At 39.6% G+C, this 26,428-nt stretch overlaps 1 protein-coding gene across 1 annotated transcript; it reads right to left on the bottom strand.

The window, feature by feature from the left end:
- On the bottom strand, positions 1–25,762 carry KICS2 (KICSTOR subunit 2). The gene is made up of 4 exons (XM_007942731.2): positions 25,528–25,762; positions 16,617–16,902; positions 5,027–5,838; positions 1–74 (listed from the first exon to the last, which is right to left on the bottom strand). The coding sequence occupies exons 1-4, from the start codon at positions 25,760–25,762 to the stop codon at positions 1–3; spliced, it is 1,407 nt and encodes a 468-aa protein (XP_007940922.2).
- Positions 25,763–26,428: the final 666 nt, after the last annotated feature.

The following is a 26,428-nucleotide window of genomic DNA, read 5'->3' on the forward strand; positions in this document are numbered from 1 at the left end:
TCATTTTCTCTGGAGAAGTTGCTTAGAATAATTCAGGCAAAAGGCAATGAAATAACTGCATTGGTAACAGGAATCTGGTTGGAAAAGTAGAAGGGGACCTGCTAAATTAAACTCCACCTAAGGTGTTCTCTTGGGGAGTCACACATCATGATTTTTCCTTTAGGAGGAAAACTCTATTTTCTTAAATTTTCACTTAAAGATAAAAATTCAGAGGTTAATTTAATGGTGACAAATTAGAGCAAGGGAGCTCTGGTGGCATAGTGCCTAAGGTATTTAACTGCTAACCAGAAGGCTGGCAGTTCAATCCCACCAGCCAGTCCTCGGAAGGAAGATTGAGTGAGCAATGTACTTCAGTAGAGATACCACCTCAGAAACCCAAGGAGGGGTTACTGAGAGTCCAATTGACTCTATGGCAGTGAGAGAATCAGAACAAATAGAAGCTTTGTGGCACAGTGGTTAAAATGCTCAGCTGCTAATCAAAAGTTCAGCAGTTCAACCCACCAGCTGCTCCATTGGAGCAGTCTGCTTCCATAAAGATCCACAGCCTTGGAAACCATATGGGGCAGTTCTACTCTGTCCTATAGGATTGCTCTGAGTTGGAATAGACTCAATGGCAGTGAATTTGGTTTTCGGTTTGGTTTAAGAATGATTTCTTAATTTAAAAAAATTACATAGTAAAAATACATTTTGAACTGTTGCAGTTCACAGTTATTTTTCCTGCCAAATAATGTGCTAGATACATACAGCATGGCTTGGCTATATTTGACTAAAAGTCTTATGCCCACATGAAATGATTGAGCTTAATTATGGTCACCCCAGCAGTGTCAACAATGAACTTTCCCCCCCTGTGTTTTCCTTCAGCACAGCCCAAAAAAGCCTAGCTAGTTGTAAAAACAATCAAAATGAGTAACGCTCTTCAGATGCTGCATTCAAAACTGGGTCAGAGACGACTGGGGTATGTCCTGACTGCCTAATGCACAGGGGAACAAAATGACTCAAGTGCAATCAGTGAGAGAGTGACAAGCTAAGGAAAGAAGGAAAAAAAAAAAAGGGTAGGGGGGGAAAAAACAGGTGAAGGAAGATAGCCAACAGTTACTAAGAGAGAAAATTAACTACGTGGAAAAAATATGAGTAAGCACTAATATTTACGGTAAAGGGCCTTGTGATAAGAAGAAAAAACATTTAGTTTCACTAACAGGCACAAATCTTCATAAATGCACACTTCTTTTAAAAGTCCCTGCCATCTTTACTTACCAAAAAAAAAAAAAAAAACAACTCGCTGCCATCAGGTCGATTTGACTTATGCCGACCCCTCCTTGGGTCTTGGGTTTTCGAGGCGGTATCACTACAGAAGCAGATTGCCCAATCTTTTTTCTGAGGAGTGGCTGGTGGGTTTGAACCGCCAGCCTTCTGGCTAGCAGTCAAATGCCTCAGGCACTATGCTACCAGAGCTCCATAAAAATACAACTGGGGAGAAAAAAAAAACCTCATTGCCATTGAGTGGATTCAACTCATAGCAACCCCTCCTTGGTTTCCAAGGTAAATCTCTATAGAAGTAGATTGCCCAACCTTCCTCTCAAGGAGTGGCTGGTGGGTTTCAACACCCAGCCTTCTGGTTAGCAGTCAAATGCTTTAGTGCCATGCCACCAGAGCTCCCCTAGCATCTTTGAGGGATGCTAAAATACTAACTCATTATTTTGAAAACTGGTAAATAAAGGCAACAGAATCAAGCATTTATCTAGCCATTCCTACATGAATTGTACCTCAAGGTGAGCAAATACCACTTAATGAAGCCAAGCATCTCTTTGTAGTATTTTGGCTAATGAAAAGGAATAATAGAATTAGAATATCACCATTTTGCAATGCCGTATATCAACATCAACACTTGTCACTGAGCCAATTCTAACTCATGGTGATCCCATGTGTGTCAGAGTTGAACTGTGTCCCACAGCATTTTCAATGACTGTTTTGAAAGATCGCCAGGCCTTTCTTCCAAAGTGCCTCTGGGTAGATTTGAACCACCACCTCTGGTCAGTAGCTGAGTAACAGTTTGCTTCACCAGGAATTCCTATACTAGATATTAGCTGTCTCCTAATAACACCACACACTATGACTGAAAAACAAGAATCTGATAAAACCTCTTGATCTAACTCCCAATTTACAGGAGGGAAATTAAAAAAAGAGGTCATAGAACATGTTAAATGATGACAGAATCCTGAACATAAAAACTTTATAGGAAAAAGGAACTAAACAGTCCAATCAAAAGGCAGAGATTGTTAAGTTGGAGAACAGAGCTGGTTGTTGCTTCCCCCCACCTCTTACCCAATCTTCTAAATTAGTTCTTACTGTAAACTCTTAAAGAAAAAGGTAGCCCACATCTCCTTACCTCCATTTTACAAATAAGAAAGTCAAGCTCAGAGGTTGACTTGCCTAAGTTTACTGCTAAATCAAAGGGTAGACATATTTTAAAGATCACCTGAGTGAACCTTCTATGAATAAAGTGAAGTAACAACTATTTGTTCCCTTGAAAGTAAACTTTTCCCAATTTGTTCAAATGTACAAGGCAATTATTTAAAGGGTACTGGCTCCCCAGTTAAGAATTAAGTTTCATTTTCACAGACTCCCTAAAATGCCATATTCATATGTCAGGTTGGACCTAAGAGAATAAAGTTACAAATGTTCAGCCTGTGTCCAAACAGCATCCTCGAAGGAAAATCCTTGATGGATTCGTTGGCAAACTCAGTGTTGACTATATTCCTGGTTTTCCTTAAAAACCTATCAACTTGTAGTTTAGAAACAAACTTCAAAGTAGAAACTGCAGAAAGTATGCAGATTTATTCTTCCATTGTGCAAAACATGGACTTTACAGATGGTTTCACTGCTGAATTTAGAGGACAAATCTCAGGGTAAAACGACTTTGTTCTTTGGCTTGAACTGAAATAGGTTTAAAAATAAATATGCAATTCAAATATGCAAGGGCTGGTTATTTAGATATTTCATCTGTTTTATTTACACCCTTCTCTGTGATCCAATGAAACATATTTCCCTTTTGGTACACGGGAGACCATTTTACTAAGGCTAATGGTGGTTTTATCTAGGAAAAAAACAACAAACTACATGCACACCAAGGAGCTCTGGTAGTATAGTGCCTAAGGCACTGGACTGCTAAACAGAGCGCTGGCGGTTCAAACCCACCAGCAACTCCTCGGAAGGAAGGTTAGGCAATCTACTTCCGTAGTGATACTGCCTTGGAAACCCAAGGAGGGGTCTCTATGAGCCCGGTCCAACTTGAGGGCACATAACAACAACAACACGCACACCAAGGATTATTTTTAAGCTTCTTGGCAAAACACAAATGGGAGGAAAAATGATTTGATTTTTTAGTTCTAATTTTAAATTTTTTACATAAGGTCAATGTTGTAAAATCTGTTCAGATTTTTCTAGAACCTGGGTGAATGAAAAATGCTAAGCTAAAATAAATCATTACTCTATTTAAAGTAAACCATCTTGCAAGATTTTTTGCAAATCACATGACCTTTATTTAAAATGAAAAGAATAAACACATGCTCTCCCCAGAAAATAGGCCAGTGGGCTCCTCTAGCAGGTAGTCCAGTAAGCCTCCTACACAGACTCAAAGAGGCTCTCTGGTGTCCACCAATGCTGTCTGCATACCTGTCGTGGACATTCAGAGAAACAGGGGCTCTAAACAACTATAAGAAACAGGACTGATCTGACCATTATATTTCCCATAAGCTTTAAAGAAACTATCAAATAATGACAGCTCAATTACCCGGTGTAGCTTATTTTTATTCTGAATCAATAAACCTAGACGTAAAGGTCTCCACAGCCCATTATGCCTTAACTGATCCATCTAGTTCTCCATGACCACCTACTAAAGTAAGGTATTGAGGTAATATGTGTTAAGATATATGAGTGCTTCTAAAAATAATTTGTAGTAGAGACTGGCATGAAACCCAAGTTCAGATGTGCTTAAGTACTGAGTTGAAACTCAAGTATGAAGAGGTCTTTTGAATGTACAACTGATTTTTAGCAAGTATAAAGTATCAAGGCCTTCATTTTTATTTTATAAAAGTGGCATAACTTGCATGAGTATCTAAAAGTGGCTGAAAAGCCAAAACTAAATGGTTTTTATTCTTAAGCCTAAAAATAACCAGGGAATAGAGCAAAATTTGAACATTTCAGTAGAAAGGTGATAAACAGAAAGTTAAGCAGGTAAACTTGCTGAAGAATGAAGAAACCCTCTGCAACGGCTTTTGCTGACTTCACTTCAGAGTGGAAAATTCAAACTCTATAAAAGTTGAAAAACAAACTATGCAGTTAGGTATGTAAATCACCCCAAAAGATCTCATGGCTACAAAAGTTGCCATGAGGGTCTTCTGAACTGTTAAAACTTGATGCTCTGCTAGCACTCGGATTCACCTTCAGTTTTAAGAATTGATAGAAATTTCTTACCATGATCTTAATTTTGGCATAAAAATAATAATTTATAAATTAGAATCACAAAACTAATAGCTCCATATTAATTTTCTAATTTATGAGAGAAAAATATAGTCATTAATTCTAAAAAGGCCGTTTAAAATCTTACCCCAATTACTCTTCTAAGAAGAAGGGGAAGAGAGTGGGTGGTTGGAATTGCAGTAGAACGCAATGTTTAGAACACAATATAAAACATCTGGAAACAAAGATCAAAGGCCAATAAATATTTCATCTTAACTATCATGAAACACAGGAAAATAGTGGAAAATACTGAAACTTTTCTGCCATACCACGGAAATAAATACACAGTAGGCACGATCATTTCCTGGATTACTCTTTGGATACTTAATTCAATTGGCCTTAATTGATTATAAAGTGTGCAAGACAATTAGGGAGAAGTTGTCTTTAATTCAGCTTTGAAAGAAGCATGAATGGATATAAACTCTAATCACAGACTACTTGAATCATTAGAGCAATTCAGAATGCAGTTGCCAGTCTTAAAAACCTTTCATACAAATAACCTGCTAACCTTTGGACCCAGGTTTCAGACTTGCAAAAACTTTGGGGTTCTTAAGTGCAAGTGAGAGCTCATTGAGGAAGGAAATAAAGTGGGAGTCTCTCTCAGATTTCTTTGACTCAAAAATGACAACAATGGTAAAGTGAGGTTCTGGGCGGGTCAGGAAGTAGGTGCTCTGGACTTTGTCATCATAGAAATGGACTACTTTCTCCAAGCTGTTCAGGTCAGATGTGCGGTCTGTCATGATCATGATGACATTTGGCCAGTGCATAACAGGTCTGTCACTGGGCAGAGACACCACAGCTGGGTACTGGTCCACACCCTTAGGGGCCTCTCGGTAGGAATGGGGGTGGTGATAACCATGACCCTGAAAACTCTCTGAACCTCGGTTGTCAAAAATTAAGGACACATTGGCAGCATCATATTTCCTGATGAAACTGGAAATCTTTCCAAAAAGGTCTGGATTAGCTTTTGCAGTCAACGTTTTCATTTCTGAAGCAGTCGTTTGTCGGCTCAATGCCTCATGGAAGTAAAAGCTAAACTTGGCAAGCAGCATGTTTTTGAGTTTCATCAGCCAAAGGAAAAGGTGTGGGGGCTGAACAGCCTTCTGAGACTGCCCTCCAAACAGATGTTTCTTGGTCTCTCGTTGCTTCTCAAAGATCTGGCCCCAGGTCTGCAGCTTGGTGTGGGCACTGTGTAAGTTAACCAGAGACGGGAGAAACTTCCACTCTGAGACCTGAGACTGGGCCTTCAAGAGATGACCGAGGACATCAACCTCCAGCTGGAAACTGCTCTCCAAGGGGCTGAGAATTGGATGGTGAAATCTAAAGGAGGAATGGAAATTGATAGAAGTAAGTGGAAATGTTACTCCACATTGATATTTTCCACTCCCCCACAAAGAATGTGGTCAGACAAATGTTATACATGGAAAACAGGGGCAAAAAAGATGAAAAAATACCATGTTGATTATTAAAAAATTTATTCTGAAATAATTTCATTATTTCAAGATTATGTAAACATAAATTATCCTGTGGAAACAGCCTAAAGTAAAAAACACAAAACAGAATAATGACTATCTTCTTTTCAAATGAAGAAAAATTAAATTAGCCAGTAATTCTTTCTTATTTTATTTTTTCTTGGTATTTGACTAACCTTATAATTTAAAGAAAGGAGTTTTGGTGGCACAGTGGATAAGTCATTTAGCTGCTAAAAGAAGGTCAGTGGTTCAAACCCACCAGCCACTCCATGGAAGGAAGATGGTACAATCTACTTCCGTAAAGATTTACAGCCTTGGAAACCCAATGGGGGGTGCTATGAGTTGGAATTGACTTGATGGCAGTTGAGTTTGGTTTTAGTTTTTTGGCATCATTTAAAGAAGGAACCTTCTTTACGGAGTTCAGTGCTGAAGAGGCAGAAATAAAGAAAAGATCACTAACAGAACTCTGTAATAATACATGTAATACCTCATTTCATCTTCAAAGTAACTCTATAAAGTATTATCAAACTTACTTTGCAGATAAGAGTACAGACTATAAAACCAAATTTGAAACATAGTATATAATCAAAAAAACCACCAAAACCAAACACACTGCCATCAAGTTGGATCTGACTCATAGCGACCCCTCCTTGGGCTTCTGAGGGGTATCACTACAGAAGTAGGTTGCCCCATCTTCCTTCCTAGGAGTGGCTGGTGGGTTTGAACTGCCAGCCTTCTGGTTAGCAAATGCCTTAGGCACTACGCCACCAAAGCTCCTAGTATATAATCAATAAATGATTATTAGAGGAATATAAAATTTACCCAAAAGCCACTATCCAGTCCTGGTTCCCAATTTTTCTTCATATTTATTCACAGTTAAAAACAAAATGGTAACCAGATAATAAATATCTAACACCTTCTACTGTTTTTTTGGATAAAATCCAAAATTCTTAAAAAGACCTATGAGATTTTGAGAGACCAGTCCTTACGCATCTTGAGTCACATTCTCATTTTCACTTTTTCCAGATATTACATAATTAGAAACATGATATTACAAAGAAGGTCAAGGTAAGTAGAGCAACCGCAGTTCCACTTGTTCTAGACAAAGTATTTTTACTTGATCATGAGCTACAGTAAGAAATATAGTTTATACTATGACCAAGTATGTACATACATACACATAAATTGAAGTTTTATTTTATTTCAAATTTATACTTACTATGCACAATGTCCACCACTTGTTTATTTACAGAACACATAAAGATTGATAACATAGGCATTAGTGAGCTGAAATGGACTGGTATTGGCCATTTTGAATCAGACAATCGTATGCCAGGAATGACAAATTGAAGAGGAATGGCTTCACATTTATCATCAAAAAGAGTATTTCAAGTGGAGCTCTGGTAGCATAGTGGCTAAAGCACTTGACTGCTAACCAGAAGGCTGGCGGTTCAAACCCACCAGCCACTCCTCGGAAGGAAGGTTGGGCAATCCTACTTCCGTAGTGATACTGCCTCGGAAACCCAAGGAGGGGTCGCTATGAGTCGGGGCCGACTCGACGGCACATAACAACAACAACAGCAACATCCTGAAGTATAAGTCTGTCAGTGATAGGATAATATCCATACACCTACAAGGAAGACCAGTTAATATGACTACTGATCAAACCTACACACCAACCACTAAAGCCAAATATGAAGAAACTAAAGATTATTACCAACTTCCGCAGTTTGAAATTAACCAAACATGCAATTGAGATGTATTGATAATTGTTGGTGACTAGAATGCAAAAACTGCAAATAAAGAAGTAGCACTGAAAGTTGGAAAATATGGCCTTGGTGAAAGAAATGACACTGAAGACTGCATGACAGAATTTTACAAGACCGACGACTTATTCATTGCAAATACCTTTTCCAGCAACATAAAACAGCAACTATACACATGAATCTCGCCAGATGGAATACAGAGAAATCAAATCAACTACATCTGTGGAAAGAGGTGATAGAGAAACTCAATATTTATCAGTCAAAACAGGGCCAGGAGCTGACTATGGAACAGACAGACCATCAATTGCTCGTATGCAAGTTCAAGTTGAAGCTGGAGAAAATTTTAAAAAGTCCATGAGAGCCAAAATGTGACCTTGAGTATATCCCACCTGAATATAGAGACCATTTGAAGAATACATTTGACACATTCACCAACAATGACTGAAGACCAGACAAATTATGGGAGGACATCAAGGACATGACATATGAAGAAAGTATTAAAAAGACAGGAAAGGAAGAAAAGGCCAAAATGGAACTCAGATGAGACTCTGAAACTTGCTCTCAAATGAAGCTAAAGTGAATGGAAGACATGATGAAATAAAAGAGCTGAATAGAAGATTTCAAAGGGTAGCTCAAGAAGATAAAGTAAATATTATAATGAAATGTGCAAAGACCTACAACTAGAAAACCAAAAGGAAAGAACAGGTTTGGCGTTTCTCAAGCTAAAAGAACTGAAGAAAAAATTCTAGCCTCAAATTGCAAAACTGAAATATTCTATGGGCACAATATTGAATGGTGCAGGAAGCATCAATAGAAGATAGAAGGAATATACAGAGTCACTGTATCAAATAGAATTGGTCGACATTTAACCATTTCAGGCAGCAGCGTATGATCAAAAATCAATGGTACTGAACAAAAAATTCCAAGCTGCACTGAAGGCACTGGCTAAAAACAAGGCTCCAGGAATTGATGGAATACACACTGAGATGTTTCAACAAATACATGCTGCACTGGAGATGCTTACAAGTTTATCCCAAGAAATTTGGAAAACTGCTACCTGACCAACCACCTGGAAGAGATCCATATTTATGCCCATTCAAAGGAAAGGTGATCCAACAAAATGTGGAGATTATCAAACAGTATTATTAACATTACATGTAAATAGTACTTTGCTGAAGATAATCCAAAATTCATTGCAGTAATACACTGGCAAGGAACTGTCAAAAATTCAAGCTGGATTCAGAAGAGGGTGTGGAAGGAGGGATATTACTGCTGATGTCAGACAGATCTTGGCTGAAACCAAAGAATACCAAAAAGATGTTTACCTGTGTTTTCTTTACTATGCAAAGGCATTCAACTGTGTAGATATTAACAAATGATGGATAATATTGTGAAGAACAGGAATTCCATAACACTTAATTGTACTCATGAGGAACCTGTACATGGACGAAAAGGCTGTCATTCAAATAGAACAAGGGGATACTGCATGGTTTAAGATTAGGAAAGGTATGTGTAGGACTGTATCCTTTCACCATAATTATTTAATTTGTATGCTGAGCAAATAATCCAAGAAGCTAGACTATATGAAGAAGAGTGTGACATTAGGATTGGAAGAAGACTCAGCTAGCAACTGAGATATGCAGATGATACAACCTTGCTTGCTGAAAGTGAAGAAGACTTGAAGCACTTAGTGATGAAGATCAAAGAGTACAGTCTTCAGTATGGATTACATGTCAACAAAAAGAAAACAAGTATCTTCATTCCCTACTGACCAATGACCAACATCACAATAAATGGAGAAAAAATTGAAGTTGTCAAGGATTTCACTGTACCTGGATCCACAATCAACACCCATGAAAGCAGCAATCAAGAAATCAGATGATGTTTTACACTGGGCATATATGCTCCAAAGACCTTTTTAAAGTGTTATAGAGTAAAAATGTTTCTTAGACTATGGTACACGTCACTCAAGCTATAGTATTTTCAATCACCTCATATGCATGTGAAAACTGGACAATAAGGAAGACCAAAAAGAACTGATGCACTTGATTGTGGTGTTGGTGAAGAATACTGAAAATATCACACCAGAAGAATGAACAAATCTGTCTTGGAAGAAGTACAGCTGGAATGCTCCTTAGAAGTGAGAATGGCCAGACTGCATTTCACGTACTTTGGACATGTTGTCAGAAGAGACCAGTCCCTGGAGAAGGATATTATGCTTAGTAAATTAGAAGGTCAGTGAAAAAGGAGAAGACCTTCAACAAGATGGACTGACACAACTGGCTACAACAATGGGCTGAAGCATAGCAAATACTGTCATGATGATGCAGGACTGGGCAGTCTTTCATTCTGTTGTACACAGGGTTGTAATGAGCCGGAACCAACTCAACGGCATCTAACAACAACATCATCATTAGAATGTCCAACCTAGTATGGGCTCTCATAATCATAATTCTTTAATTAGTCCTTAAATAGATTTTTGTTGGAAACAAAGAAGAATCACCAGTAGTTGGAAAATATGGCCTTGGTGATAAAAATGGCATCAGAGATCTCTGCATGACAGAATTTTGCAAGGCCAATGACTTATTCATTGCAAATATCTTTTTTCAACAACATAAACAGTAGCTATACACATGGACGCGGTCAGATGAAATACACAGGAATCAGAACGACTACATCTGTGTAAGAGGCAATGGAGAAGCTCAGTAACTTCAGCCAAAACAAAGCCAGGAGGTAACTGTGGAACAGACCATCCATTGTTCACATCCAACTTCAAGTTGAAGCTGAAGAAAATTAAAACAAATCTATGAGGGCCAAAATATATCCTTGATTATATCCCACCTGAATTTAGAGATCATCTGAAAAACACCAATGACTGAAGACCAGATGAGTGGTGGGATGACATCAAGAATATCATACATGAAGAAAGCAAAAGGTCAATAAAAAAAAGGAAAGAAAGAAAACATGAAAATGGGTATCAGAAGAGACTCTGAAACTTTCTCTTGAACATAGAGTAGCTAAAGCCAATGGAAGCTATGATGAAGTAAAGAGCTGAAAAGAAAAGACTTCAAAGGGTGGCATGAGAAGACAAAGTAAGATATTATAATGTAATGTGCAAAGATAATAATACAGTAATAATAATAACACAATAATACAAACAATCAGAAAGACAGACTAGATTTCAAATCTTCTAGCACAATGTGCTTAATCAATTAATTTAGGACTCCTCAACCAGTATGTTCTGGAAAAAAATACCAAGGGAGTCTAATACAAATGTACATACACATACAACACACATACGTTACAGCATAAGTCTCAAAACCTTTGATTTTTAAGAAAAGCTCTTTATCACCTTAACTTTTAGGCTTCCTGACATTTCTTATTGTTGTTATGTGCCATCAAGTCAGACTTGAATCATAGCGACCCCTCCTTGGGTTGCTGAGGCAGTATCACTACAGAAGCAGATTGCCCAACCTTCCTTGTGAAGAGTGGCTGGTGGATTTGAATTGCAAGCCTTCTGGTTAGCAGTCAAGTGCCTTAGGCACTACATTACCAGAGCTCCTTGACATTTCTTAGGAACATTAAATATCACAGCTATCAAACAATCTATATAATCACAGCTATCAAAAAATCTGCCCATGAACTTGTAAAAATGGTGCAAGGGAGGCATAATTGTCTGATCTGCTCTAACTTCACAAGAGGAGAGGAGGATCAGTATTAGCATCAATAACCCAAGGCTAGTTCCTATGAGGCAGAGGTCAGACATGTCTCCACTCCCATCTTTACACCAATTCTGACACCTACCACCCATCCCACAGCACTGTCTACTTCTCTGCTAAGTTTGATAATTTGTTGCAATGGCCACAAAGAACTCATATTCACAATTATAGGGTGTATTAGGGAAGTAACAAGTTATAATTCAGGATCAGAAACAACTCAGGATACAGTTCTGTGATCAGGACAGCCTCTTTCCAGCAGTACCCACAGGCACATGTCTGGCCTTCGCCTTCGGCCCCTTGGCCTCTGCCCTGTTTGAGCTAGTGTTATAAAGCTCTTTTAGCTCTGCTGCTAAGTGCCCAGAAGCACCCCACTCTCTCAGTAAGCCTCAGCCAGAAGTCACTCAACTCCAGCTCCATGGGTTTGCAAACCCAGCTCCATCTAGTACCTGGGGGGACCCTACTCCACCAGCAAACCTCCTGCCTGAAGGTTCTCAGCTTTCTCACCCCATGGGCTGAGAAGCCCTCTGCACTGTCCACTGGTTCTGCTGCCTCTGCTTCTCACACCATTCTTGCCATCTGTCCATGTTACAGCTCTGTCTCTTAGGGTTGAGGAGGTTCCCACTGCCAGGATTCCAGGTTCAAAGGACGTGCTCTGCTCCTGTCTTTTCTTCTTGATAGTAGTCAGTTCCCCCTTCTGCTTTGGAATTGGCCCTCTTTTTAAGCAGGATGGCAAACTGACCAATCCCCTCATTTGGGTTCTATATACTTTATTTGCACGGTCCCACCACCTCATGGGTACCTTGTACCTTATTTACAATATCAGCGAGCTATCCAATCCCCTTGGTGGGCCACAAGCACCACATCTGCATAGTCCTACCCAGTCATTTAGTGGGAATTACAAAAACTATGGCTAGAAGGGCCACATTAACTCATTGTACCACAGAACTATTAGCATAGTCAGGAAAATGGTATGGGGTTGGAGAAAATTCTACTACAAATAACACTGCTGTTATTTTTCTCCTGCTTTCAACTGGAAATCACCAATTATATCCAAAACTTTCCTTGAATTCCCTGTACAAACCTTCAGAAAGAATTCTGAATGAGCTCTTTGATAAACATACACCTAAAAAGTATTTAAATGCTAAAAAAATTTTATGCAGGATGAATGTCAAAGCTATTTTCCATCCTTAAGAAGAGCTAAAAAATTCATGTTAGTGTTAGTTTGCCAAGTCTCTGAGATTACCATTATGTATCTTTTCCCCATTTCCACTCTGCTGTGTGCCTCACAGCTATTCACAACTCACCTTATAGGGGGATTTGTTAAACTACTGTAATCCAAAAATACACACCTCATCTATGGCAGCAAGCTTGAAAGAGTCTGAATATAGACTAAATCGAGAACTATTTGCAGAGAATAGCTGCTCTAATTATAGTCAGGACTAAGAAAGGAAGAGAGGCCAAAGGATGGAAAGAAAAAAGAAAAGAAGAAGAAAGGATGGACCCTCCATAGAATATAAAATAAGTTCCTATAATATTTTAAGGTGCTCTAGTGGCATAGTTCGTAAGGCATTTGACTGCTAACCAGAAGGCTGGCGGTTCAAACCCACCAGCCACTCCTCAGAAGAAAGACTGGGCAATCTACTTCCATAGTGATACCTCCTGGGAAACCCAAGGAGGGGTCGCTATGAGTCAGATCCCACTCGATGGCGGTGAGTCTGGTTTTTTTGGTTTTTGTAATATTTTAATGAAGAAACAGACAATTTCACTACAGAAACATTACTTTACTCCTTCCCAAATCTACACCATGGAATTCCTTCCTAAAAAAGTATACTGGCCTCATACATGTGAGAAGTCCAATAGGAAATAGATCTATAATCCCTTTTCATTTAAAATAATTAGAATTAGCCAGAGATTTGCCCTACATATTTTTACATGGTAGAAGGAGGTATTTACCTATTAAAAAAAAATATTGCCAATGAGTCAATTCCGACTCTTAGCAACCCTATAGGACAGAGCAGAACAGCCCCATAAGGCTTCCAAGGCTGTAATCTTTATAGAAGCAGCCTGTCACTGTTTCAGCCATGAAGTGGCTGGTGGTTTCAAATCAGTGACCTTTCAGTTAGCAGCCGAGTGCTTAACCAGTGTACCACCAGGGCTCCTTGGAAGTATTTACAATGGATACAAAATTGTTGTTGTGAGATACCATCAAGTCAGCTCTGAGTCACAGCAACCCTATGTACAACAGAACGAAACACTGCCCATTGTTGCAGCCACTGTGTCAATCCCTCTTGTTAAGAGTCTTCCTCTTTTTCATTGACCCTCTACTTTACCAAGCATAACATTCTTTTCCAGGGACTGGTCCCTCCTCATAATATGACCAATGTATGAGAGATGAAGTCTCATCATCCTCATTCCTAAGGAGCATGCTGACGGTACTTCTTCCAAGACAGATTTGTTCATTTTTCTGGCAGTCTATGGTATATTCAATATTCTTCGCCAACACCATAATTCAAATACATCAATTTGTCTTCGGTCTTCCTTATTCATTGCCCAGCTTTTGCATGCATAGTAGGCGACTGAAAATACGGTGGTCTGGGTCAAGCACACCTTAGTCTTCAAATTGACATCTTTGTTCTTGAACACTTTAAAGAAGTCTTTTGCAGCATATTTTCTAGTGCAATACGTTGTTTGATTTCTTGACTGCTGCTTCCATTAAGTGTTGATTATGGATTCAAGTAAAATGAAATCTTTGACAATTTCCATCTTTTCTCCATTTATCATGATGCTTATTCTGAGGTTTGAACATGGTTCCCCATTACTTACCAAATTCAGTATAAACTATCAACCTGGAACTAAGTACTATTCAGCCATTCATTCAACAAATGTCTACTGAGCACCTACTTCAGCACCTACAGGTGCTGAAGATACAGAAGTTGTCATAGAACTCACATTCTAGCTGTCAGAACTGGGACTAAAAACACCTTAAGCAAATAACTGGGTAATTTAAGATGGCAGTAAACACTGTAAAGAAAATTAAATAGGGGAACAGGATAGTGACTAAAAGAGGGATATACTTATAGGATGGAGGGAACGTTTCTCTGATATTTGAACCAAGACTAGAATTATAAGAAGATAACTAGGGCAAGAGCATTTCAGGAAGAGGAAATAGCAAATACCAAAACCCTAGGCTTTTTAGTGTTCTAGAAACATATTCTCATCTCAAAGCACCTATTCTCTTCTTTTCTTTGTTTTCAAAATCCTACTTATCCCTAAAAGTTCCCCTCAGATTCTGTCTCCTCCACAAAGTCTCTTTAAATCTCCCCAATTTGCCCTCTTCCCTCAGTCCAATAACCAGATGGGGATGATCCTTCATTTGGGACTACAAATTAACACAGCTACATTTTTTTTTTTTTTTAAGCAAACATACTTGAACTCCTTCAGAGGAGTGCTAGCCTTCAAAGTAATCACTTTTCCTTCAGTTCAACATATAATTATTGACCACCTACTATGTACAAAGAGAGCTCTGGTGGTGTAGTGTCTAAGCCATCTGACTGCGAAGCAGAAGGTTAGCGGTTCAAACCCACCAGCCATTCCTCAGAAGAAGACTGAGCAATCTACTTCTGTAGAGATACTACCTTGGTAACCCAAGGGGAGGGTCGTTATGAGTTGGAACTGACTCAACAGCAGTGAGTTTGGTTTTTTTTTTTTTTTTTTTTTACTATATACTGCCTTGGAAACCAAAGGAGGGGTTTCTATGGTCAGATCCAACTCAACAGCAGCGACAGTTTGATAGACAAGATACATCAAGGTTCTGAGACACAAAGATAGAGCTGGGACCTTCACTTTTAATATGTTCACAATGCTTCTGAAACTCCATTGGTATTTCTCTTGTGGGTCAGGCAGTGAGCCACAAATTGTAACTAGACTTACGTCTTTGTAAGCAGCAATTTCCTTCAAACAAAAGAAATTTTCTAGTTACTCTACATCTTTTTTTAAAAAGTTAGATTTGGCTCCAGATGACTTTATGACCATTCAGAAAAATTAAAGTATGTCTTCCTCACAATCACAGATACCTGCCACAAATTAGAAAATTGAAAACAAAACCAAAAATAGACCTCACAGGTTCTGAAAGCAATTATAAAGGAGTTTCCAAACTAAGTAAGGGCTATAACTCAAAGAAGTGTATAACTCACGGAAGTGATTATTTTCTAAGGGACATTTATTTGAATAGTAGTTTGCTAAAAATCACATTATTTTATATACAACTCTCTAATTGTTGACTGAACTTTTTCATAAGCAGCATAACCCATTATAACACATCTTTTTTTTTTTTTTTTTTTAAATACCAAGAAGAACACTTTTATTATTATTATTATTGTGATTTGGGTGAAGATTTACAGAGCAAATTCACTTTCCATACAGCAGTTCACATACACTTTGTCTCATGACATTGATCACAGTTTACCACAATGCAACAGCTCCCCTCCCCCATCCTCCCCATAGTTAGCTCTTCCCAGTGTCCTTTGGTCCATGCACTCCTGCCCCCTGAGCTGTCTCCCTGTATAACACATCTTTTAAGGCTTACTTCATTCCTGGTCATTCCCTATTGCTTACAGAAGTATGTAGCATAGTGCTAAGTCCAAAGAAGGTACCTAACATGTACCTTTTGATTAATTAATATGTATAAAATGTAATAAAGGTGTTTCTCCTTCAGTTATTCATCATAGATTTTCTTAAGAGTGTGGAAAACACACATGTGGCCTCCAGCCAAACAAAAGACAGGCATATGAGTTGAACATTTACCTGAGGTAGATACACTCCTTGGAGAGAACAATCATGGGAGAAAGAAGGGCTGTTTATGCACAGGGAGACAGCTCAGGGGGTAGGAGTGCATGGAGGGATGGATACAGGGAAGAGGTAACTATCGGGAGGAAGTGGGAGGGGAGCTGATGCATTGTAGTAAATTGTAGTCAATGTCATGAGACAAAGTGTATGTGACCTGCTGTATGGAAAGTGAATTTGTTCTGTAAATTTTCACCCAAATCACAATAAATAAATAAGAGTGTGGAAAACAACTCAGATCCTAGATAGGATTGAGAGGGCTTCTGAGTTCTCTCCCACCTGCCCTCCTCCTCACTGACCTGGAGCTGTACTTCTTGAGGATGCTGTCCAAAAGGCCAACGAGCTCTTCAGCATTGATGAACTTCTGTGTGCTGAGGGTGTACATCTTCTCATAGAAGTCTGCAATCTCCATCCGAGCCTGAACAAAGAAGCAGAGCTGCTCTGACAGGTGGGAGAGGAGTTCTTCCACATGAGGAACGGTCCCGCCCAGGGCACCACGGCCAGTCACCACCTTCTTCAGCTCATTATGCAGAGAAGTATAGATGGTGCGGATGGAATCCTTCCTACTGAAGAAAGACTGGCCCCCTGGTAGGCAAATGACATAAACACATTACAGGTAAGGAAGAGAAACTACCAAGCACGAAACATCTTCCAGAATCCCAAAGGGTCTTCCCTTCTGAACCTGCTGAACTCAATGAGTCTTTACCTATAATATTCTCTGATGCATATGACTGGGATTCAAATACTTTGTGATCAACAATTTCAGAGGAACAAGCTAAATGAATGCCCAGTACAACTGATTATGTAGCAAATTACCTGTGTATGATCTGCTTACCCACCCACCTACTCTCCTCCACCCTACTTCACTGATGATTCAAATTGATATCAGAGCATAACTAACTTAGCAAATGACATCAACCTTGATCTAAACAGTTATTCTTCCACATTTATATATTTAACATAAAACAGAGCATCCAAATTATCAAACCTGTTGCTATTCCTGGTAAATAATAACTCTTTCTGCTTTAGAGTTGCATTTTCCTTTGAATCTTGTACTTTAGCCATACCAGAAAATAGAATACACATCCATATATCCTCCTTACACACACACACACTACAGGGACCCCGGCAGTGGGCAGAGATCTTAGCACTCTTGACAAGGTTGACACAACAGATTATAACATAATAAACACCACATTGCAAATTATTAAGAGCAGGAACCAATTATAAATAACTGCTGCTCTATCTTAGGGGTTTCAAAGAAAATCAGCAAAAAATAGAACCAAATGCATTTGTTTCAACAAAAAGATCAAATGTCATAGACATCATTTCCTTGATTTATGATCAAGTTTATTTCTAATAATTATTGAGCCAGCTTCAAAGATGTTTTCTTCAGCAATTCTGTACTCCAACAAAAGGTCAGAGGCAAGATATTAGGAGAATGAAAAGAAAAAGAGCAGGTTAAAAACAGTGATTCCTAGACTACATAAAAATCTCAGAGATAGGTGATAAATTTTCTACTGATATATCCATAATGAATTAACTTAACACTACTCTAAATACATTAGGGTAAGAATTATTTATCATGGCATTTGTAAAATATCCTTTCAGTGAATGAACCATTTCACAATTTCTATCCAGTTGATGTTTCAAGAAATGAATCATACCTTTTACTATTAGAGTGACCAACTCATCCCAGTTTGTACAGGGCTCTAGGTCTTAGCACTGAAAGTCTGGCTTCCCAAGAAACTCCTTACTCCCAGTTTTAAAACTAAAAGTATCCCATCTGGGAGTACCCTCAGCCCTGGGAAAACCTAGATGGTTGGTCCCCTACTTACTACTAACTCCATATGAACTATTAATAATCAAAAAACATATTTCCAATGTTGCTGTTGTTGTTGTTTGCCATCAAGTCGGACCCGACTCATAGCAACCCCTCCCTGGGTTTCCAAGGTGGTATTACTACGGAAGTAGATTGCCCAACCTTCCTTCTGAGGAGTGGCTGGTGGGTTTAAACCATCAGCCTTCTGGTTAGTAGTAGTCAAATGCCTTAGGCACTACGCTACCAATATACTGTTTAAACAGATTGACTAGCGTTCATTTCATTTCTCCTACCAATAGTAGCAAAACCCATATGGCAGTGTCTTAGTTATCTAGTGCTGCTGTAGCAGAGATACCACAATTGAGTGGTTTTGACAGAACTTTATTTTCTCAAAGTTTAGGAAACTGGAAGTCCAAATTCGGGGTGCTGGTTCCAGGGGAAGGCTTTATCTCTGTCGGCTCTGGAGGAAGGTCCTTGTCGCCTTGGTGATCTTCATGTGGTTTGGCATCTCTCTTCTCCTATTTCTACTTCTTTCACTTGCTTGTTTAATCTCTTTTATATCTCAGAAGAGATTGACTGAAGACACACCCTACACTAATCTTTTCTCATCAACATAACCAAAATAAGCAACTCTCAAGTGGGATTATAATGATAAGCACACAGGTTAGGATTTACAACACATAATTTGTTGTTGTTGTTGTTATGTGCCGTCGAGTCAGCCCTGACTCATAGCGACCCCTCCTTGGGTTTCCGAGGCAGTATCACTACGGAAGTAGGATTGCCCACCTTCCTTCCGAGGAGTGGCTGGTGGGTTTGAACCGTCAGCCTTCTGGTTAGCAGTCAAGTGCCTTAGCCACTATGCTACCAGAGCTCCCACACATAATTTAGGGGGACCCATAATTTAGGGGGACCCAATTCACTCCATAACATTCAACCCTCTGGCCTCCCAAAATTCATGTCTTTGCCACATTCAAAACACATGCACCCTGTCCCATCATCCCAAAAGTCTTAATCAACTCAAGTCCCAAACCTCATCTTCTGAATTTTACATCAAATAAAGGTAAGATGTTAGTTCCATCCTGGGGCAAAATTCCTCTTCATCTGTGAACCCATGAAATCTAGAATACAGGTTTATCTACTTCCATAATACAATGCTGGAACAGGTAAAAGGTATACGTTTCCATTACAAATGGGAAAAACTGGAGGGAAAGAAGGGATAACAGAAAGCAAGTATAAAACCCAGCAAAACAATGTACATTACCTCCCAAACCTTGAAAATAATCCTCTATTCTCTGAGATCATATGTTCTCCAGATTCTGGGTGTCAGCCATACCCTCTGTATTCTAGATGGAGGTCCCTCAGTCCTGGGCTTCAGCTTCAGTTTTCAGGCCCACTGGGATGACAACTCTGCTCCCCTGGATTTGGACAGCCCCATCTGTCTAGACACCCGAGTGGCGACCACACCCTTTTGGCCCTAACAGTTACCATGCTTCTGCCCCTTGGGCATGGTAGCCCCATCCTCTGGCACACCTTAACAGCAGCCCCACACTCTGAAACCAAGTTGACAAATATCTAACACTTTGAAACCTCGGAGGCTGTGGCCCCACCCTTTGAAACCAAGACAGCCCAGCTTCCCATGCTCTAACAGTTTTACTGATCTCTGAGCTGCCCTAGAGATGGTCCTTTTCTTTTCTTGAAGGGCAAAAGAGGTACCTCCTCTCAACTATTTTCTGCCTGTAGAATTCCAAGTGACAGAAAGCATTCTTTCCTTTCGTTCTTTCTCTGTCACGTTCAATCTGAGCTAATGGATTTTCTGTTATTGCAATTGGTTAGATCCATCAGTCAGAGGCTTAATCTCTTTAACAAAAGATTGTGTAGCCACATCTTTGGTGAACATTCTAGGACACATGTCCTTAGTTTGTACAACAGAATTTTCCAAATTTTCAAGTTTCATTTTCATTTTGCACAGTTCAATTTTAAGGTCATCTCTTTCATCTCATATTTTACTATAAGCAGCAAAGAGAAACCACACGGCCCCTTTAAGATTATACTTAGAAATTTCCTCAGCCAGATATCTCAGTTTATCACTTAGAAGTTCTATCTCCCTCCAAACAATTGAACATAATCCAGACAACTTCTTTGTTGTTGTTGTTAGGTGCCATCGAGTCAGTTCCAACTCATAGCGACCCTATGTACAATAGAATGAAACATCTCCTGACCCTGTGCCATTTTTGCAATCATTGCTATGCCTGAGCCCACCGTTGCGGCCAATGTGTTAATCCATCTCATTGAGTCTTTCCCTTTTTCACTGACTTTACCAAGCATGATATCCTCCTCCTGGGATTGATCCCTTCTGAAAACATGACCAAAGTACAAGAGATTAAAATCTGGCCATTCTCGCTTCTAAGGAGTATTCTAGCTACACTTCCTTCAGGACAGATTTGTTCATTCTTCTAGCAGTCCATGGTACATTAAATTCTCTTTGCCAATACCTCAACTCAAAAGCATCAATTCTTCTGTGGTCTTCCTTATTCATTGTCCAGCTCTCATAAGCAAATGAGGCTACTGAAAATACCATGGCTCGTGTTACCCTCTGCTTCTACTGTCCAATCACATGTTCATCATTTTCTTTTAAAGCCTCATGAGAAGCACATTTAATGTCCACATTTCTAGCAACATTCTATTGTTGGCACCACATGTACTGTCTAAGATGACAGAAACTTTTTCTATGGCTCGCCTCACTTCCTTCTGAGCCCTTACCAGAATTGCCTTCCACATTCATGATTCTACCAACAGTCTTTTCAAGGCAATCTAAATTTTTACTATCAGGTACCGTAAAACTCTTCCAGCCTCTACCCAATACCGTAATTCTAAAACCACTTCCACATTTAGGTATCTGTTAGAGCAGCACCTCACTCTTTCATTACCAAATTCTGTCTTAGTTAGCTAGTGCTGCTATGAAAGAAATACCACAGTTGGGTGGCTTTAACAAACAAATTTATTTCCTTCCAGTTTATGAGGCTAGAAGTCTGAATTCAGGGTGCTAATTGTAGGGGAAAGCTTTCGTTCTGTCAGCTCTGGAGGAAGGTCCTGGTCTCTTGGAGTTTCTGCTCCTGGGCAATCAAGTAGATTGACATCTCTCTTCACTCACCTCTACTTCTTTTGGTTGCTTGTTTAATCTCTTTTAATCTCTGTACTAATCCTGTCTCATTAACATAGCAATGACAACTCATTTTCAAATAGGATTAAATTACAGGCATAGAGGTCAGGGTTTACAATACATATTTTGGGGGACACATCTCAATATATAACATACAGAAATACTGATCCTGATACCAACATCTCATATAGTATTGTACTCTGGAGTCTGTCTTCCTCTCATACCCATTTTCAGTCTAGTTCTGTTGACTTCGTACAGTGACAATATGGCCTCTGTGCCCAGGTCTAGGGGAAAACTTTTGGGCTGGGAAAAGCACTATCATGCGAAACTCAAAAGCTTTGGAGTCTGACAAACTTGGTTTCAAATCCCAACTCCTTCACTTACTTACTATGTGATGTGCAAATTACTTAGCCACTTTAAGCCTTGTTTTATGGGTTTTGGTTTTTTTTTTTTGAAACAAAAACTATGGCAATAGAATATACCAGTTCATTGGCTTAATGGGAGCTCTGGTAGTGTAGTGCCTAATGCATGTGACTGCTAACCAGAAGGTTGGCAGTTTTAACCCACCAGCTACTGCTCGGAAGGACGATTGAGTGAGCAATCTACTTCCGTAATGATATTGCCTCAGAAACCCAAGGAGGGGTCGCTATGAGTCGGATCCAACTCGACAGCAGTGAGTTTGGTTTTCTGGTTTACTGGCTTAATAATGTGTTCAGTTCTTCTTTTCTACTGCTCAGTTCATCATGTAGTTCCTGGGGTCTTGAAAGCTTGCAAGTGGCCATCGAAGGCACAACTATCTCTGTCTGGAATAACAGCAGGAGAGTCAGGAATAGGAAGAAGACATGGAATGTGTGGCTAATTGCCTCCACGCACAGCTGCTTCCTTTGGCACGAGACCAGAACTGGATGGTGCCTGGCTACCATTACTGAACATTTTGATTAAAGATTCCATAGAAGAATCTTGACCAAAAGGGGAAAAATGAAGAACAGAATTTGAAATTCTCATGGACACTAGTCTTTCTGAAGCCTTGGAGGTGGATGAACCCCTGAAACTATTGCCCTTATTTTTAAACCTTAAACCAAAAATATTCTAAACTCATTTTAAAACTAAACAATAGTTTAACTTAATTAGCTGGGAAAAAAAAAAAAAAAAGCCTTATGCTTTTTTGGGATCAAGTTGACAAGAACTCAAAAAATTAGGAAAAAAACCTTAGGGGGCAATGAGTTTATGTTAATGAGCGAGGAACAAATTAGAAAAAGAGAGTGAGAATGCTTCAGTGCTACTAAACTGTACATGTAGGAACTGTTGAACTGGTATATGTTCTGCTGTATATAGTTTCAACAACAAAATAAATAAAATTTAGGAGGGGAAAAAAAACTATGGCAATAGAACTGCTATAAAGACAAAATGAAGTAACATAGTAGTATGCAGTGTCTCTGGAACAAAGCACACATTCAATAATGCTAATTCCTTTCCCTTCCACTATAAGTACAAAAGGAAAAGTTATCTAAACCTCCCAATAATAGGTAATTGAGCTTCTGAAACTCTACAGTAAACTGGGAACATCAATTATTACAGAAACTATAGCTAGCTATTCGACACAGAGCAAAGTGACCTCAGCTGTTAAATAGGGTGGCCCTGGTGAAAATTTTAACTGTGCGTTGAATAAAGGATACCATCTATCATCAGATTACCGTTATCTGGGGTAGTGGAAATACCACATAAATACGAAGAATACCTTTTAAAGTTTATCAATACACACAAATCACAGAATGTGAAACCAAGTAAAATGGCACTATTAAGAAAGAGACCACCAACATATTCCTTTTAAACAAGCATCTTCTCTCAAAGCTTCCGGAACAGGATCCCATCTATTGACTACCCTGGCTAACACTATCCAAAGGAGATCACCTTCATTTGTCCTGGGAAAGAAGGAATCAGAGAACCTGACTTCTTTCACTTTTCAATTTATAAACTATAATTATTTTTAATTATTTCCAGAAGTCTCTATTTATGAAGAATTATCATTTCCCAGGACTTCAGCAGTTTATCTTATGTCTAAAAATTCAAAGTAACAGACATATTAAAGGAACATGCAAAACATCTGATCATGCATTTTACTCAAAACTTCCTGCTAATGATAATTTTCACATATCAGTTTTCAGTTCTACTATGCTAAATTCCAGGAGTAAAGGCTGACGAAAGGCTCCAATAGTGAGACAAAGGAAAGATAAGTATGACTTTCTAAAATCTTCCACAGCAAATTTTAATCACTGATCCTTTCCCAAACAGGTATTATTCTCTGTTCAAAGGGAAGTGAAGGCTCCAAGATAAGGGCTCCTCCTCAAGAGTAACTTTTCAGTTTTCAGTAACTGGAACAGAAGACGGCTCCCTGTTAGGTCCGTCCTTTGTGAAAGCTAAGCTTGCATCTATATTCAGGACTCATTGCTAAGGCCTCAGATAAACACCAGACATAAGAGTGAAGTCAAAAAGATTCCCTTTCCTGAACCATGTTTTAAACAGAAACAAACATTTTCATTTGAAAGAAAACATTTAAATTTTCTAATTAGCAAAGTAACTGAAGAACATGGGAATGTTTGAAATAGCAACACAAAAATGTTTCACACACACACACACAAAAATATATGGAGAGTTAATTTAATCTATAATGGTGAAGTCATATTGTAAGCACAGTGATATCACACACATTCCAGTACACCTTAATAGGCCACAGTAAATAGGCTTTGGGAAATCAAACTCTCTCAGGTTACATGTGAAACTGTAAGCACACATATATTTTTCTGGGGAGTAAGTACCCATCTTTCATCACATTCCCATAAGTGAGCTAAAAAAATAAAAAGTTAAGAAACACGGGGTCAATTACCATTCTTCATGAGGTGGAGAAATTGCAAAAAAACAAAACTGCAAAAAACTACCCACCTTTGATTTTAAAGCTAGAATATTTCCTGTTTTCAAGTATTATTTGTATATAAATAATTCAGATATACATAAATTGTAGCGTCGGTATGCATTTTTTTTATAAACCATGTGACACACTAAATCTTATAGTTCAAAGCTGTGGTTTGTGCTCTATCACCTAGCCACACAACTGCATATAACCAATTTGCCAATGTATAGAAAGGGGAATAATAACATCTCAAAAACAATTGCAAATTTGTGAAAGGTGTCATTCTAAAATGAGGAGGAAAAACATACATAAAGTGGAACTATCTGACCAGCTCTTGCTAATAAATTCACAAAATTATTCTCTGAACAGCTACAGTAGAAGCTAAGATCTCAGAAAGTCCTGCCCCTTTGTTTAATGTTAAGATATACATGATCACTTTCAGACAATATAAGGAAACTGGAGGAAAAAATCAAAATGGAATCTATATCTAATCTTACATTTCTATTCTCTATACTATTTATGTATCCTTAACACCAGACCCTGTGCCTCTGATAATTAAAGGGTCAAAAATAGGCCAAAGCGGTAAAACGACTCTAAAAGCTGATTCAAATGTTATTAACTGATAATTGTCATTATAAGCAGTAATACTTTGTGTGCACAGTCCTTGGCTTTTACATTTATTATTTTCTTGTAATCTAATCGTACTAATTGTTTTTACCGATTGTGAAAATCAATTCAATCCGCTCTTGCATCATAATGATTTTCAGGGGCAAAACTGATTACGTGTGGTAAGAGTGTTTACTACATTCTCCTCTGGCTAGCACCAGGCATATCTCTTGCCTTTTCGACCCATTATTCACTAACATCTTCATTAAATATTTATTGGGGAGGTGGGGGGGGCAAGATCTTTAACTCTCCAGGGCTTAATCCTAAGAGGCCAGATAATAGTGTTCATTGGCTCTAACCAGATGGTATTGCCAAGTTTTGCTCCTCTGGCAGCTGTGTCACTGGACAGAGAGTGAGCTGGGTTAATTTATTTATGGCACCAATCCATGCACGGGGTAAAATGGATAAAGCCACCGGCTTGAGGTATAGCCTTGCAAAGAGCATCCACCTGGTCCGCCAATCTAGCAGCAGCGGAGGCCGGTGGGCGGAGTTTGTGAAAGCAGAAGGAAAGAAGGGAACCTTGGGAGGAGACTGCGCAGAGTCAAGCCTGAGGCTAGGAGTGACAACGGAGAGAAGTAACCCAAGCCATTGCCGAACGCGGAATGTACCCGCTTTCCTTCTCCCTCAAGGGGCACGGGGGCGGGGCGGAGGTACCTAGTTTCTGCCCCAGGTAGGTGAGGCTGTGATAGACCTTCTCGGCCGCGGCCAGGTGGGCCAAGGCCGCCAGCAGCGACAGCCAGCTGCCCCCCGCGCTCTTGTTGGCCTCTCGTTCCTTCTCCACATTGTCCTTGGCCTTGTCGTAAGAGAAGATACCCAGGTGAGAGAAGAACGTCTCCAGCACCGCCTGTTCCACCGGGACCGGGGCGGCCAGCGGGATAGACTCCCCCATGCGAGCTGCGCTCCAGCTCCACCCACGTGGCTCGCCTCTAACTCGCACTTCCGGGTTCTGAGGGAACGAGGGTGCGCACAAAATTGCGTGCGCGTGACCGCCTCAAACGGCGGGCCCTTGCGCGCGCCACCGACTGGGCCGCTCCTGGGCCTTAGGATGTGGGTGAGGGGCAGGAGAGGAAGGAGGTGACCGCTCCTGAGCTCCTTCGGCGCCTCGGTTCCTGCAGTTTTGACTATTCAGACCTTCAGGGTGGAATAGAAGGCGGCCAACTCGCTGCTCCGTGTAGCTGACTACCTTCTGAGGTGAGCTGAGAGGCCCCTCCCTGTGAGATGCGTCAGTGCTAGTGACGTCACTCTTACATGAGGTCAGTTCTTGCCCTGACCTGGGCTGGCCCGGAGTGGGAGGTAAGTTTCGTGCAAGAAACTAGGCTCACTCTCACAACAAGGATCCAAGTCAGTTCTTACATCTTTTGAACCAACTCAATAAGTGGTTTGTAGATTAGAACCTATACTTTAATGGTTTATATTTTATCCCCTTGCTCAGTTTTCATCCAGTCACATACCATGTTGTTGTTGTTGTTATGTGCCATCGAGTCAAACCCGACTCATAGCGACCCCTCCTTGGGTTTCCGAGGCAGTATCACTACGGAAGTAGGATTGCCCAACC

This window comes from Orycteropus afer, unplaced genomic scaffold (genome assembly GCF_000298275.1).
Source record: "Orycteropus afer afer isolate SDZICR_OR568_19922 unplaced genomic scaffold, OryAfe1.0 scaffold00097, whole genome shotgun sequence".
Lineage (NCBI taxonomy): Eukaryota > Metazoa > Chordata > Mammalia > Tubulidentata > Orycteropodidae > Orycteropus > Orycteropus afer.